This window comes from Elgaria multicarinata, chromosome 5, assembly GCF_023053635.1.
Source record: "Elgaria multicarinata webbii isolate HBS135686 ecotype San Diego chromosome 5, rElgMul1.1.pri, whole genome shotgun sequence".
Lineage (NCBI taxonomy): Eukaryota > Metazoa > Chordata > Lepidosauria > Squamata > Anguidae > Elgaria > Elgaria multicarinata.
Window position 1 is genome coordinate 56209327 of NC_086175.1, and position 17295 is coordinate 56226621.

At 41.1% G+C, this 17295-nt stretch overlaps 2 protein-coding genes across 5 annotated transcripts in view; both read right to left on the minus strand.

Annotated features, from left to right (window-relative positions):
• VEGFD (vascular endothelial growth factor D) overlaps positions 1-17295 on the minus strand; it is a 104313-nt gene that overhangs the window by 13243 nt on the left and 73775 nt on the right. Inside the window, exon 2 of one of the 2 annotated variants that reach the window (XM_063126408.1) lies at positions 13740-14086. In XM_063126408.1, the coding sequence (XP_062982478.1) occupies positions 13740-13823 (84 nt within the window). In that variant the 5' untranslated portion in view covers positions 13824-14086. Of the gene's footprint in view, positions 1-13739; positions 14109-17295 lie in introns of those variants that run through there. The other variant, XM_063126406.1, reaches the window with a different exon arrangement.
• PIR (pirin) overlaps positions 14666-17295 on the minus strand; it is a 35868-nt gene continuing 33238 nt past the window's right edge. For all 3 annotated transcript variants that reach the window (XM_063126411.1, XM_063126409.1, XM_063126410.1), the window contains exons 9-10: positions 17185-17251; positions 14666-15061 (exon numbers count right to left, since the gene is read on the minus strand). In XM_063126411.1, the coding sequence (XP_062982481.1) occupies positions 14949-15061; positions 17185-17251 (180 nt within the window). In that variant the 3' untranslated portion in view covers positions 14666-14948. The remainder of the gene's footprint in view (positions 15062-17184; positions 17252-17295) is intronic.

Below are 17295 nucleotides of genomic sequence, written 5' to 3' on the forward strand. Positions count from 1 at the left end.
TAGCACATTTCCTGCGTACAAAAATATCATGGTGAAATTAGGGGAGGCACGGGATTGCTGCTGCAGGACAACAGCGTCGTGTATTGCACGTGGGAAATACCATGAACGAAGAATGACAATCACACTAAGACAAACAAACTAAAACAAACCCACATGTGATGTAGCCCTTACAGTAACTATAAAAACATTTAAGAGCTGACCAAACCCCCTTTTACGTAAAGCTATTATTTTATAACAACTTGACATGGATTCCTGCATTGAGCAGGGGGTTGGACTTGATGACCTTATAGGCTCCTTCCAACTCTGCTATTCTATGATTCTAAGGCCTTAGCTAGACCTAAGGTTTATCCCAGGATCATCCCTGCCTGCTCCCGGGATATCCTGTGTGTCATTTACATGAACAGGGATGGCCCCGGACAATCCCGGGATAAACCTTAGGTCTAGCTAAGGCTTAAGTTGTACCAAGGATGCATCCACAGTGATGATGGCATGGGACGCCCTGCCATTCAGCCTGTAAAGCTCAGGCTGCAAGTGCTTATGCTGAGAGACAAAGGCAAAGGGAGTCTATCCAGTAAATGTTTCCAAGTAGTATCAACCAGAAAACCAAGCCACACAGTAAGTAATATTCTCATGTTGTAAAGGGTGGCTATAAACCAGCAGACATTCCTTTCCATGGCTGCAGCAGTGACACCAGCATTATACTAACGGACTAACAGACTGCATTAAATACCCCCTCCTCCTGCTCAGGTTCCCCCCCCCCCCCCCGCTTGGATATATTCTCAAATTACTTCTAGGAGAATTGTGAGCATTTCATTTACTTCCTGTTCAAACATTAATGTTCCACAAGCTGTTTCTGGCGATTTCAGCAAATGAATTTGCAGCCCAGGCATTTTATGCTGCCGCAAAGCTGAATATGCATTCTGGATCCTATCCTGAAAATGCACACACAATCATTTTATAATATTAACATTCAGAAAATGTATGGCCTTGGTGTTGCAGAAAATATGAACTGTCAGTCCAATTGTTCTGTGGGTCTTACATTCCACTTTTGCTCCAGAACGACCCAAGAGCATCATAACCCTGACAATAGACTACTGAAATGTTAATAGCTCTTGGGAATGAAGGTTAGCTGTTTGCTACCCGTACAATTCATCTTCGTTAGAATACAGCCATTATCATGAAAATCAAGACTACACATGCATCCAGCGGCCTTCCCATAGTTCTCTACAGAGAGAAAAATATTTATTTATTATTGATTTGAAGTATTTTTATCCTGCTCCTCAGCCAAACCGTTTTTCAGAAGGGTTGGTGGGATGGCTGTGCTTCACATTCACATTTCTCTCAGTGTAGCCTTCTGGAATGACTGCTGGTTGTGACAGTTGAGGGAAAACATTTATATATTGTCCTTTCTTCAAGGAGCACAGTGAAGTGTACGTGGAGGCGCTCTCATTTTATCCTCATAACTAGTAGGTTAGGCTGAGATGGTGACTGGCCATGGTCTCACAATGAATTTCACTGCTAAACAGGGATTTGAACCCTAGTCCTCTCACTCCTGTTCTCTATCCACTACACCACAGTGTACATACGGTTTCCTCCACAAGGATTAATACTGAATGGAACTAAGTAGTGAAGGGCAAACTTACCCCAAATGAATGTGTTATTTCCTCAGAAAGTTACTAATTCAACTGTGCAATCTCCAATGAGTTCTCCTTCAATTTGAGATCTCATTTTGTGTTTTTGCACATGTGCAATCTCAAACTGCATCTTGGGGGTTGTACTTTGGAATTGTGTAATGAGTCATGTGTCTCCATGTTATGTACCTTTCCTGATTGGTTGTTTTCACGTGGCCTTTTTATGTAATGTTTACTCGCCGTTGTGAGTATATGGAGGAGAGAGAGATGAATCGGGCAGGATCTACACTACTGCTTTAAAGCGCTTTGTAACAGTTTTGACAACTGTTGGGGCCTAGGACACCATATACAGTTGTCAAAACTGTTATAAAGCACTTTAAAGCATATTAAAACAGTAGTGTAGATCCGGCCTCAGTATATGGAGATGTATATAATCTATGTGGTTATTTCTTCAAATATGATTGCTTTGTGGAAAGAATCCAATTGCCAATCTTTCCCTAAAGGGTTAAAGAGACAACATCATATTTCCTTCTGTAAGAAAAGGGCTAAACCAACCAACTCTGCATGGGCAGAAATGCCATTGTTTAGATGGCATTGTTTAGACTGCACATGCTCTGAGGCTCACAATCTAATCCGAAATCAATAACAAATTTGTAAGACAACGCTCCAAGCTCACTACAAAAGCGAGTGCTACAAATGCACACATATCATGCTGACAAATTATGAAATGCAGCAGCATCACTAGATCTAAGTGCAATTTGTGGCTCAGTTGGATAACCGCTGCCAAGGGAGAGGTTCTGAATGTGCCTCTTCTCACTGAAGACCTTGTACAAAGCCAAAATGTGCAACTTACCACACAGCAGGGGTTATGATTTCAATTGAACATGCCACTAGTGCAATATATTTATCTGCTTCCTTTGTATTAAATGTGGTTAGCTGTGAATGTATTTCTTAAATTTGTACCAGAAGTCGTACTTGATTTCTTAATACATCCTTCTAGCTTATGGTGAACATTTCAAGAAAGAGTTCCTTGAGTATTATTCATTCTATTGAGTTCACCAGTGCTGTAGGGTTCTAAATACTGATATATGGAACAGTTGTGTTCTGGAGCAAGGCATAATAACTATTTATTTATTTATTTATTTATTATTACATTTATTACTAATTTAAAACCATCAAAAGCATAAAAACAACAATATCGATTTAAAACAAACTATTCTGGGGTCAGTTAAAAGCTCAGCATATCTTGTTAACTGCCTGGGAGAACAGAAAAGTCTTGATCTGGCACTGGAAAGATAACAGTGTTGGCACTGGGTGAGCCTTGTCAGGGAGTTCATTCCATAATTGGGGGGGCACCACTGAAAGGCCCTCTCCCTTGTTGCCATCCTCCAGGCTTCCCTCAGAGCAGGCACTTGGAGGAGGACCTTAGATGTTGAGTGTAGTGTTCAGATAGGTTCATGTCAGGAGAGGCCTTCCGTCAGGTATGGTGTCCCCAAGCCCTGTAAGTGAAGAATGGCTGTCCTGCCAGGGGACTCAGCTGGCATTTGTAACTCTCTCTTAGACAACGCCAGCTTGAGGTTTCTTAGGGCCCTTGGGAAAGCCACCCTCAGTGAGTCCACCTTCTCACCAACTGCTATTGCCCTTCATCTTCTTTCTCTTCATCCACACCACTCGCTTGCTTGACAGGCAGGGAGCAAGTAGGCGGTGGCAGCTATGGTTCCTCCTCCTTCCCACCATTCTCTGGGCCAGAGCGAGAGGCAGGTGAACAAGCAGGTTGCAAGGATGAAGAGGAGGAGAAGCAGCTCCGGGGTACTCTTGTCAGTGGGCCCTTGCTGAGGTGTGGGCCCTCGGCAGGTGCCAAACCATGCCTACCCTTGACCCCAGCCTGGATCTTGGATGTTGCTTTGAACGTGTTTTAATTGTGAACTGCCCAGCGAGCCTTGGCTATTGGGCAGTATAAATATGTAATTAATTAATTAATAAAACATAAACATACAGATGGTGTCTCTAGTTCATACCTTCCTTGGAGGCCCAAAATCTGAGTGGATCTGAATGCCTTCCAGCCTGCAAAGGATCTCAAGAGTAATCTGCAGGCTGTTGCTGCAGCCATTGGATCACTGGGAAACAGGCAAAGCAAAGTTTCCATGTACCTTTATTTATTAAAATATGTCCGTCCTGTTTCTCAGTCAAAGAGTCCGATAAATTTTTTAGACAGAAATAAAAGCCATAAATAATAAAATAGACTTAAATAGCAACAGCAGCAGCAGTAAAATGAGTAATAAAATCAGATCCCATTATGCTAGAGAGCATAAAATGGTCTCCAAACTTGTAATGCTGGAGTTTTCAACTTTGGGGCCTTTCAGTTGTTGCTATTTGGTTGTTGTCTGTCATTTCCAATTTATTTATTTAGTCTGATTTGTCTATTTTCCTATTTTTACTTTGATTGGTTTTTTTTAGGGAGGTGGCGATGGCTTTTGCATTTACAGGGAAGTGGGATGTAAATATTCATTGACCCTGTTCAGACGACACACTAAGCCACAGTGATTAAGCACTTTGAGCTAAACATTATGGCTTAGCATGTTGTGTCAACCATGACTTAATGTGTCATGTGAACCATTCTTAACCATGGCGGCTACATAACCATGGTTTAAACATGCTCACTAACCATTTACTGCAAAGGGGTTAGCAACCTAACCATGGCTTAGCATGTTGTCTGAACAGGCCCATCGAGAAGCAAAAGTAGTGAGCAGGGGTTGACTGATGAATTGAAATGGCTGGAGAATTCCTAAGGTGAAGAGCTACAATGGAGAAGAGGCTGGTCTGTGTTGCACCCACTGCATTTCTTAACGACCATAAGAGAAAAGTGGTCCATCAAGTACCATCTGAACCAGGGTCTCTTGGACTTTACAGGTCAAGACCAGCACTTTTGAATTGAGCTTGGAAAGAAGTTGACAATTATTATAGGACTTTTTTTAGGCAGGAGCGCGATATGCTGCTCTCTCACTAACCAGCTAGCAGCCGCCTAACCACTGCATTTTCAAGCAGCTGAAATTTCCCAGACCAGTCTTCATAAGCAGCCCCAGGCAGGGTACATTGCAGTAATCTAGCCTGGAAGTTATCAGAGCATGAATTACTGTAGCCTGGTCCCATTTTTTCCTACTCTGAAGGGACCATTCAGCAAGCCTGTTTGACAGGAGCAAAGAATACATGGAAGCAGCACTAAGAATGTCATCAGATGAGCGTTTTATCGCACACTCGCTACTGCCCACTTACGGATGTTTGCACACCCTTAAGATAATGACGTCCGCCTCCCACGTGTCTCTGCTCGTTTTTCTGTTACAAAATAGAGCCCTTTTAATCAGTTTTTAAAAAACAAAAATGAAACCAGAATGTGCCATTTCCTGCTGTGCGCAAGAAAAGCGGCGCAATATAAACACCCCCTAAATGGGCCATGTGATTGTTGCTGCTTCCTCTTCCTCTCCCCGTGTAAAGAGACCATCACTATTGTGGGACAGCAGCAGGAGGCCATAGCAAAGGTAGGGAAATGCGAAAATCCACTCGTCTGATGGTTACTTGCATTTCCCAGTCTCTGTTCTGGTGAGTCTAACCAGTAAATGGTTAAACTTACCGCTTGATCTTCAGGTGTCAGTTGGGGATAATGTTTTCTGGAATGCGGTGAATACCTTCCTCCACTGATTTCTACAGATCAATTTGATGTTCATAGCAAATGAGCAAGCCAGGTTGATCATGTCTATGTACATTTGAGTGGGGGTGCGCACGCATGCGCATGTGTGTCAGTCTATGCAGTGCACATGGGACTACCTCAAGGGTGTCTGCAAGACCATTGAGGATCAAGGAAAATCTCTATGGGCATTTTCAAATGGGAACCTGGGGTGGGGAGGCTAAAGCAGTCTTCCACAACCTGGTGCCCTCCAGATGGTTTGGACTTCAACTCCCATGAGTCCCAGTCAACACTCACAGTAGTGAGGAATGTTGGGATTTGTAGTCCAAAACATCTTTAGGGCACCAAGTTGGGGAAGGCTGATTTGAAGAGTCTCATGAGAAAAAAAGACTAAACTCAAGAAGAACAGCTGAGTGAGAAACTGGAAGGGGCAGGGTGATACTTTAGTCCCTCCTTCCAAGCAAAGGGGTCTTTCTTATATCTCAAGTTCTTCCAGCTTAATTGGAGTTCAGTTATTTACTATCTTGCTTTATGCAAGCCTTGCCCAGCCTGGTGCCTGCCAGATGTGTCATACTACAACTCCCATAATCCTGAGGCAACACCTGTTGTGCTGCCGGGTGTGATGGGAGTTACAGTCCAACACATCTGAAGGGCACGAAGTTGGCCAAACGCTGGCTTATTCTGTACTGTTTGGTTTGGAAATGTGTCACAAAACACGTTGCATATTTTCCATTTTGATTGGCAAAATAAAAATACAAAGGGCGATATCTTTCTTTTTCTGCAATATTGCCCTCACTCAGAGAAATGGTAGATTGTCTGAAATACTTGAATTAGCATATTATTGTCCCAAAGAATTATCCAGAGTGCAGCTTGCCCGTAGATGATTTCATGTCATAGTACTAAACTAGAAATACGCAGAGAGAGGAACCACAAATGAAATACAACACACACACACCCAACATCACTTATGGGCCACCTGTGCTTAAATGGTTGTGTGTGGGTCCCCCTCTCCACCGCTGCCCAATTTCTACTTTTTGATCTTGAAGCTGGTGTAGTAGACTCAGTGGCCAGAGTAGCTGCTTTCAATAGTTTCACTTTACATGAAAAGCACATACCGGTGATGCACAGTGTATCCTTCGGCTTTGAAGCCTTTGAAGAGAGGAACTGGGAACTGGAATTAGGAACTTGAGTCCTTGCAATTTCAGAAGACAAATGCCTCTCACTACTCCCTCCGTACGTCATGCCCATGGGTTTCACGCTCTGTAGCATTCATTCACAGGGAACTTCTTTGAGAGTATTGATAAAATATGGTCTGCAGGTTTTGCTTAATTTAGAGATAATATACATTTCTGCACAGTTGCTGTGAACTTCAAGGTTTCAATGAACACAGAAGTCCAGACTTACAGCCATCTCGCGACATGGCATCTGCACAGCATGAGGATGGAGTCAGCATTTGTGAGATACTTGTGATCAAACAGTACCAAATAAAAGAAATAAAAAGCTCTTGCTGGTAGCTCCAGTCCTGATGATAAAGGTCACTCTCTTTTCAGGATAGTACAATAGATGACAGCTACTTAAAGTTCCTTCACTACTGTCTTGGGCTGCTGCCTGTGTTTATTTGGTTAATCGCAACAGTTTGCCACATCACTATCTGCCAAATTACATACAGAATTATATTCCTTGTGAATTTTGAAAAGGCAGAACTTCTCTCTTTGCATTCACATGAACAAAAATTGTCTTTGCTAGATAGAGCCCTCTGAGTTCCTTTTCCGAAAGTGATAAGGAATTAAGTCAAGGTCAGATGTACTGTGGGGCAGGAATAACACGTTTTTTATTTGCCTCTGTTATTTCAACAAACTAAAATAAGTTGGCTTTCTTTCAGGACTTACTGGAAAACAATGGTACTCTCTGGGTGGGGGATGAAGAGGATCAATTTGCAGGAATATCGTGACCACATTTTTTTTTTTAAAAAAAAAGTTGCTCCTCATAACTTTAGTCCCAGTGAGCCAACAGAAGCCATGGGGTTAGCAAAAGGCAACAATTACATTTATTAACAACATGTGTACTTTACAACATTTCCAAACACTTAAAGAATGTCATATCCAGCAGATGTCACATAACCAAGAAGATGATTTGCAGCAGCCTTGGAACACTGCAGTATCTTTGCTTCCAATTGTTGCATTTATCTGTTGGAAAATGAAAAAGTGTCCTAACAGATGAGAATTTCTTCTAGTTCATTGGTCTGCCTGGCCTGGCCTGGCCTGGTCATTCAATGGGCTGGAGAAGGCTTGATAGATAGACTATGCTGAGTTGGAAGGCATCCCAAACTCTCTTTGAGACAGAAACCTCTTTTTCAGATCCGATTCTGCCAACCTCTCCTAGGGCATGTCTACACCAGCCATTAAATCCAGGCTGGTCTTGTGTGGGTCCCTGTGCATCCATATGATGCACGGGGAATCCCGGGGGCAAGTGGAGATGGCCACAGGCTTTCTGCGGAATATCGGGAACTGCGGAAAACCCAATGTTTTCCATGGTCCCAGGAGCTTCCTGCGGACTACGGGGCCGCTGCTCCTTCCTTTTCTTTTCCTCCCCGTGAATAGCAGGGCTCTGAAAACGGGCACGGAGCTGTACAGGGAGCCTCTGTGCCCATGGGGAGGGGTGGGGAGCAGGTTCACCCATTTTACATGCCTATGTCTCATAGCTATTCCCACAATAAGAGGTTGCTGATAAGAGATTTTCAGAAATAACAGGCCCTAAAGTAGTAGTCAAACTTGAGACTTACATCCAATTCCCAACCTGCAACATGGGACCAACTTTCGCACACACTCGGAGGCCTGCAACATGTTGCCCCTGAACACTTGAACTGGCTCTCAAAAATTTCCATTAAGTTCCACTTTATATTATTCTATGGATTGCCACTATAAAACAAGCTGCAGGAATTCTTTCCAAGAACCAAGCAGAAATGGAAGCTGTGCATTAGAGTTGCAAGAAACGGTGATTTGGTAAAAAAATGTATGAAATTCACCCAGCGATTCAAGGAAAAACTATTTTGTGAAATAGATCCCCCTTCTCCTCCTCCTTTGTTTCTTCCGCATGTTTACTTGGGAGTAAATCCAATTGAACTCAGTGGGGCTGATTAGACATGCATTAGACATTAATCAAAACAACAGATTTTGATGTGAGTAAAATGGCTTCAAAACAATCACTGTCATTTCAAGCCAGCCCCAATGCGCATATGAAATTGTGCGTGTACGTGTGTATGTGTTAGAAAGTTTGAGCCTCACATAACCTGTTCTTTTGTTCTTTAGAAGATCTCTTGATTAGCAAAGACTGAAACTCTTAATGCTTGAACTGTAACAGTTGTTCATGGGTAGATCCATCACAAAATACTCTGTAACAGCTAGTAAGCCTAGAATAGATAATCACAGATGTTCCATTAATTGGATCAAACTTTAGTCATCTATGGCATAACACTAAAATGTATCATAAGTATTTCAGAAATGGCTTCCCAGCAAGACTGGTTCAATTGCATGAAAGGTGCATTATGTGTACTGCTGCCATGCAATGCGCTGCCTTTAGATGCAACCCTCTGTACTGTGCCTTCTTAGGGCAGAATGAATGAACAAAACTTTATTGAATAAGTCTTCCGACCATTTCAAAAGATCACGTCATCGTTAAAAACATACAGGCATTAATTAAAATTTACAGTTTCCTTCCTAGGGGCTGCAGCATGGATGCTTTTCATGCAACTGGCTAACACATGTTGGAAGCTTCTTACCGTTATTACAGCCCCACATAGAGCCTTCAACTTCACCATGTTTTCAGTAGCAAACACAACTGGCAATTTTATTGGCAATCACACTGGTCACACCACAGACCTATTCATGATAGGTCCTGCTCAGTCCACAGTAGCCTATATTTCAAAGCCAGCCCCTGTATCGCAGTGCAGGAGCTAATGCTAATCCCTACCTGGGTTCTAGCAAACAGTGACAGAGGCTATCATCCTGAGTCGCCGCCACAGATTGGCACCATGTCTTTAATAAAGAGTGTGGCAAACAAAAATTCTTTGCCCCGGGAAGAGGTTCTCCTTACTTCAGAAGACCTCCTGGTGTCTTTCCACCTTCAAACTGGGCAGGTCCATTGAGATTTCTTGGATTGGTTCCAGAATGAGTTTGACTCATATCAGTATTTCTTCATTTGCTCTGTCTTGCAGTTTCGTAGAGATGATTATACTCCCAGTTCCTCCCTCCCAGGGTCTGTTGTCTGTACTGCCAAGAAACAGAACAGCCAACTACCTTTTGAAAGAAGAAGCCCTGCCCTGAGCACCTCCTTCTGCATACTTCCCAAAACGTCCTCTGTAGGCTCCGCTCTGTTGGTCTAAACACAAAGGCGGAGTTTTGGCTGAGTGCTGGTTATGACCTATATGGCTTGAGATAAACCGCCTTCTTTCATGCAACCCTGCCTAGTTCTTAAGGTCTTCATTAGAGGCCTGTCTTTCAAGATGCATCTTTGGTGGCAATGTGAAACAGGGCCTTTTTGGAGACTGTTCCCTGCCAAGAGAAGCTAGGTTTTCTCCCTCTCTGCTGTCCTTTGGCTGGTAGGCAAAGACTACCAGCCAACTAAAAACTTTTCTTTTTCCTAAAGCTTTTAAAACTTGATGTTGTGCAGACTTCTACTGTTACTTTCTACTGTTAGTTTTACCCTACCCTGTGCCTGCTTACCCTACCCTGTACCTGTTTGCATTCTCTTCCCCTCCTTATTGTTTTACTATGATTTTATTAGATTGTAAGCCTATGCGGCAGGGTCTTGCTATTTACTGTTTTACTCTGTACAGCACCATGTACACTGATGATGCTATATAAATAAATAAATAATAATAATAATAATAATAATTCAAGTTGGCCTTTGGTGTATAAAAGCAGGCCGGATGAGCTAGATGCTGTTTTTACTCTGTTGCATTAATTCTTCTAATGTATTTGCTGATCGTTGTTTTTATCAATGATTGTACGCCACCTTGAGTGCCATTTTTTGTTAGAAAGGCACAGTACATATCTAACAAACAAACAATGAAATCAGTACAAAGTTTAAAATAAAGATTTCAAACTTCCAGATTTGGCAGTCATTCCTATGAAAGCATAATTTTACAGCCCAATCCCATGCAAGGCAACTCGAATGTAAGCTCCATTTTGTTCAATGGAACTTACTCCCAAGTAAGCATGAATAAGTTTGCAGTGTTAATCTAATCCAAAGTAAAAGTGTACAGAAAATTTAGGAGGAAATCATTTCATGAAGTATTAAAAAAAGTTGACTTCAACTGTATGATCATGCCTGGATTTTTTTTTAGATTGACCTACACTTAGGGTGACCATATTTTGGAAAACAAAAAGGAGGACAACATGGTCGCCCCCAAGGGGGCGTGTCCAGCACCAAGGGGGCGTGCCCACCCAAACATAGCCTTGGTCACATGTCTGATTTTACAGCACACATTTAAGACAAATCTCTTCTTCATAACATCTTAATGTTAAAATCACTGAAATAAAGAACAAGTGAGAGATTCAATGTATCTGAAATTAACTTCACTCAATCCTACTTTTGTAGGTTTTGCTGTACTTTGAAGCTTTTGCTATACTCTTTGTGTTATTTTATTTATTTATTTATTTATTTATTTATTTATTTATTTATTTTATTACATTTATATACTGCCCCACAGCTGAAGCTCTCTGGGCGGTTTACAACAATTAAAAATAGTAAACATTAAAAGTATACAAAAATTTAAAAAACATAAAAACAGTATAAAAACAACAGTATAAAAAGTGTTACATTCTCCCCTTCCCTCAAATATTTTTTCTGACTGTATCTTCACTCATTGCAAGCTGCTGTTGTTGTTAACAGGGTTTGCTACTGGCCCCAGATCTGTTTCAAATTTGGTATGGCTAAAGCTCTACCTAAAAGCTAAGTTTCAGCTCTTTATCTTTAAAAATGACAGTTTAAAAAATAATAATTTTAAAACGTCATTTTTTAAAAAATTCCTAAAAAATCAATGGATGAGCGGATCTCTTTCAAATTTGGTGTGGCTAAAGCTCTACCTAAATCCTATCATGGTACAAAGTTTCATCGCTTTATCTTTAAGAATGATGATTTTAAAAATAATAATTTTAAAACCTCAATTTTTAAAAAATTCCTAAAAAATCAATGGATGAGCGGATCTCTTTCAAATTTGGTGTGGCTAAAGCTCTACCTAAATCCTATCATGGTACAAAGTTTCATCGCTTTATCTTTAAGAATGATGATTTTAAAAATAATAATTTTAAAACCTCAATTTTTAAAAAATTCCTAAAAAATCAATGGATGAACAGATCTGTTTTAAATTTGGTGTGGCTAAAGCTCTACCTAAGTCCTTTCATGGTGCAAAGTTTCATCTCTTTATCTTTAAAAATGACGATTTTAAAAATAATAATTTTAAAACCTTAATTTTTAAAAAATTCGTAAAAAATCAGTGGATGAACAGATCTGTTTCAAATTTGGTATGACTAAAGCCCTTCCTAAGAGCTACCATTGTGCCAAGTTTCATGTCTTTATCTTAAAAAATGACGGAGTTATAAGCATTTTTGTTAATTCCCATTAGAGCTGCTCTTTGCAAAAAACCTGGATTTCCCCTCCCCCTCCCGGATCTGCCGGTTTACAACAAAAATCCGGACATATCCGGGCAAATCCGGGTCATATGGTCACCCTACCTACACTACAGCTCCATGTTGCTTCTGGATCATAACTGGCATTATATCATTATAGTGCAGTAATACCCCAGGGCCTGACTGATTTACACTTTAGCCAAATGCTAATCTAATAGTAATCATTTTTTTATACTGTGAACAGAATAAGATTGTCACAAGAAGATTGTTCTTGCTATGTAAGCTCTTGATGTAACTGTAGACTTTATTTTCCTAATTGACTATATTATAATTTGAAAACTTTGATGTGCAACTTCCTAGATGTTCTAAGGCTCATTATATGTTTGAATCTCTTTTTCCCCCTGACTCATGGATGCCACCAATATTTAAGCCACCAATATCATGTAACCTGTGTTGGAAATGAGGATTTTTATACTTCTCAAATAACTAAGTCTCATAAAGAAGCTATTGGCACAACAAAGGTATAGAAAAGATAGGAGATTATCCTTGGAAAGTTTATCTCAGAAACTAACTATGGAAGATATTTCCTACATCAGATTTGTCAGCAAAAAAGTACTTCTCTCAAATCAGATAAGAATTCAGTTTTCATTATACACACTAGATTGCCATGTGGTCAATCCATAGCAATAAAGCAAGTTTTCTTAAAGAAATTGCCAGCATCCCCAGTTAAAAATTCACCAAAACAGAAGTTGAATAGTAGAAGGAAGAGTAACAGGAATAGGTGATGGGAACAAACTTAATTCTTCTATTTACGAACTTCGCTCTTTTCAAAGTGGATCAGTGCTAAAACAAATGAGAGACAGGTAGGAGAAAAGAACTGATATGCAATGCTAGAGTCCCTTTTCAAGAAAGAGAAAGCTTACAGGTAATATACAAATGGTTTAGAGAAGTGCTGCAAAAACATTCGCTGCTGATAAAGTGAATGAATTATTAGACTGTGTTCATATAAAACATTCTATTACATTGAGCTCCACAAAAGCATTTCATTTTGTCATCTAAAATAACCACTGAGAATGAATGATTAAAAACAATAGCTTGGAACCTAATTTGGCACCCATGAATGGAAGGAGACCTTTTCTTTACAGATGGGCCCAAGGGCCAGTGGAAAATCCCACCGGTGAAAATGGGGGAATGCACATACTCATTGCCAATTGCTCCAAGGAGCCCTCTCCCCTGCACGCATGCACGCCTACACACATGTAGAGCAGTTCTAGAGGTTCCTCAGCCCTGTGGAGTAGATTTCAGGGGGGCACAGGGGGAATTGGTGAAAGCCAGGAGCAGAACTCCTCTCAGGGGATGCTCCTGCCAATGGAAGCAAAGTCAGGATCCCAACTAATATATCATAACAGCTCAAATGGCAAATATGCAAGATCAGTGAATGTGGCTTTGTTAAAATATTGTATTATATATACTAACTGGTGCAAAGTTCAGCCAAATGTAAATCCTATTTATTCTAACAGAATAGTTAAACATATACCTAAATCTTTCCCACAGATGTCTGCAGGACGGAAAAGTGTTCAAGTCTTTCTGGATCTCACCCCAGTAATTTTCTAGCTTCCTATATATAGTTTTGTCTACTTATTCAGTATTTCAGAGCCCATGCTCCCCCTATCCCTGAGACAGAACGTCATGTCACTGTAATCCCATGACCATGTTAGATAGGAAAAGCCCTGCTGTCTCCAAACATTGATTCACTTCAGTGTAGATTATTATAAAATTAAAATAAAGCCCACCTACCTTTCCAGATCCGTGTTCAGAACCTTGCAACAGATGTAGAAAAGACACCATGATTATATTTAGAGTTGCTCGCGTCTTGTACATCCTTGTGTTTAATATCCACGCTTTGGTACTGTTGATATCATACAGCTGGAGAACAAACCGTTTCGAAATACATTTCTCTAGAAACTGTTAATTTTTTTAAAAAATGCACATTTAGAATCCCACCCCCATCCACTGTAAACTCAAAGAACGCATATGAGAAATAAACAATGGTACCAGTCGTTTCTTTAAAAAATGAGTACAAGTCACTTAAACAGTGTCATTTCTTTCCTGTTGGTGCTATTTAGAAACAAAAATAGGGTTTTCTTTTTTTAAAAAAAACCAAGAAACCCCCCCCACACACACTTTGCCAGAAGCAAACAAATAGAGATTCCAGTTCATAAACTCAATCCATCTGCCACCTGAATACAAAGAGAAACTCAATATTCATTTGTGGTCCAGGAAAAGTTAAAATCTGCTGGGGTTTCTTGGTGCTCCATGTTACAGCTTCCTTTTAAGACGGCAGTACAACAGCCAATGTTTTGAGCTGGGTAGAGCTGTAATCCAACTCTGTATTGAACTCCCCCCCCCCCCCCCCCCGGCCAGCCTTCATGGAAGCCAGCAGAAGCCTGCGTCTTAACTCTGATACAGACACTGGCAGAAAACACAAGTCACGTTTTGGCTCTGATCCTGTTTTGTCCCTACCAACGGTGTAGCATTTACTGAACTGACTGATGCAACGTGGAATATCATGACTTTAAAGGACAATTACCTGAAACATGAAACTTCAGCACATGATCTTACATAGTATACATCTTACTTTTGGTACTTCTCCCAGGACCGCCCCCTCCAGTCACACACAATACCCAAAACTTTCCCCCCGCTCTGTTTCAAGACTTCAACAGATCTTGTTCATTTATTAAAACAGTGTTGTTACAAAGAAAGGCATTGAAAATGAATGTAGAGAGAAATAGAACATATCGCAAAGAAATAAAAATGCAGATGTACCTATCTAAAGCACTCCTAACGGTTAAGGTTTGGTCCGATGCATTTTACAGAAACATTCGTCGGGTTCAATCTGATAAACTCATGTGACTCTCTCCAGTGAAGCAAACAAGGTGATTTGTAAGTAAAGACAAGCTACAAATGTAAAAAGCTGAGCAGTCTCGCTTTTGACATCTCAAGTCATTAGTTTCCAATCTTTGATTTCCAAACGGCAGCTCTCTCAAATCCATTCCTCATATTTCTGAAGTCAGCAATGGCTTGTTGAATTTCTTCCTGGGTATTCATCACAAAGGGACCTAGGATATAAGTCATACCTACTTAATGAAAAGAGCATTTTTAAATATGCATGTTCATGGCATTCAGATACACCAAAACCAGAATAAAAGACATAAACAGATTATAAAATGAGATCTGAAGCAAGGCCTCATATCAAAAGCAACATCTCATATCAAAATTAGTAATAGACCATAGACGTAAGGCTCTGGTTTTTATGCTTTTAGGATGTTTTTTTAGGATGTTTTAACAATGTATACTATGTTTTTAATCAGTATTTTATGTATTTTATACTTACTGCTGTTCCCCGCCTCGATCAAAATGGAGAGGCGGGTAAGAAATAAATGATGATGATGATGATGCAACAGAAGAGTAAAGAAAGCACTCCTGTATTACTGGATATTAGTATTACTGTATTACCTGATGCCCCTGGACTACAACTCCAGCCAGAATGGGTCATGGATTCTGGGGGTTATAGTCCAAAACATCTGGAGGCATCAGGTTGCCACCTTGCATTTTTAAGATGAAAAGATGTCATATATGCCCTATTTATTTATTTATTTATTTATTACATTTATATACCGCCCCATAGCCAAAGCTCTCTGGGCAGTTTACAAAGATTTAAAAGACTGGATTAAAAAGACTGAACATTAAAAATCAATATACAAAATTTATAAACATAAAAAACAGTTAATATTTAAAACAAATTTTAAACACTCAGCCAGGCCAAAATATTGGATTCAATTAAAACTCAGCATATGCTGTTGAATGCCTGGGAGAAAAGGAAAGTCTTAACCTGGCTCCGAAAAGATAATGTTGGTGCCAGGCGGGCCTCATCTGGGAGATTGTTCCACAATTAGGGGGGCCACCACAGAAAAGGCCCTCTCCTTTGTTGCTGTCCTCCAAGCTCCAAACCAGGCCTGAAAACAGACTGAAATGGATCCAGATAATCGGTCTCATCCAAGAGTGTCTGGAGCTGGCCTGCAACCACCCGCTCAAGGACCTTGCCCAGGAATGGAACATTTGCCACTGGCCTGTAATTATTAAGATTTTCCAGGTCCAGGGAAGCTTTCTTCAGGAGTGGTCTCACTACTGCCTCTTTCAGGTAGCCTGGGACCACTCCCTCTCACAGAGAGGCATTAATCACTTCCCTGGCCCAGTCAGCTGTTCCATCCCTGCTAGCTTTTATTAGCCAAGAGGGGCAAGGATCCAATACAGATGTGGTTGCACGAACCTGTCCAAGCACCTTGTCAACGTCCTCGAGCTGTACCAGTGAAACTCATCCAAGAAAGCAGGACAAAGCTGTGCTCTGGATACCTCGCTTGATTCATCTGCTTTAACTCTGGAGTTTGTCCTGATGGACGCCAAAGATTTTATTCTGGAAGTGCCTGGCAAATATATTACAGCGGGCCTCAGATGGTTCTGCCATATCCTTGGGGCTGGCATGTAAAAGCCCCTGGACAATTCTGAAAAGCTCCACTGGGCAGCAGATGGATGATTTGGTAGTGGCAGCAAAGTATTGTGGGTTTTTTTTGCTGCCCTCACTGCCCCTGAATACAGCCTACCATAGGCACTTACTAGTTTGATTGCATCCACTAGTTTGTCTCCATATGCACTTAAGCCATCTCCTATTTTGTTTAATCACTCTAAGCTCTGGGGTGTACCACGGAGCCGTATGAGCAATACACAGGAGAGGGCACTCAGGAGCAATCGTGTCAACTGCCCAGGGCATTTCTACATTCCACAGAACAACCAGGGTTTCGACAGGAGAGCCCGCCCCATCAGCTGGAAAACTCCCCAGAGACCTCTGGAAACCTTAATGGATCCCCCACCCTTGCAGAGGGGAATGGCTGCTGTAAGCCTAAACCTCAGCAGGTGGTGATCTGACCATGACAAATGGGTAGATATAAAGTCCCCCACTTTCAGATCACCATCTCCATGTCCAGTTGGAAAAAAAAACCAGGTCAAGAGTATGCCCCGCTATATCCGTTGGGCCAGTGGCATGTTGGGACAGTCCCATGGTTGTCATGGAAACCATGAAATCTGAGCCGCCCCAGCTAAGGTGCCCTCGGTGTGAATATTGGCATCCCCCAGAACCAAAAGTCTGGCTTGATTAAATTAAATGGCTTGATCAACTAATATTTACCATGCTGAACCACCGCTTCCTTAATTGGCTCGCCAGCCACTAAGACAAAATGGCTTACTTCAGGATCCTAAAGGGATGAAAAGCAAGCATCAATCAACAGTATATATTTAT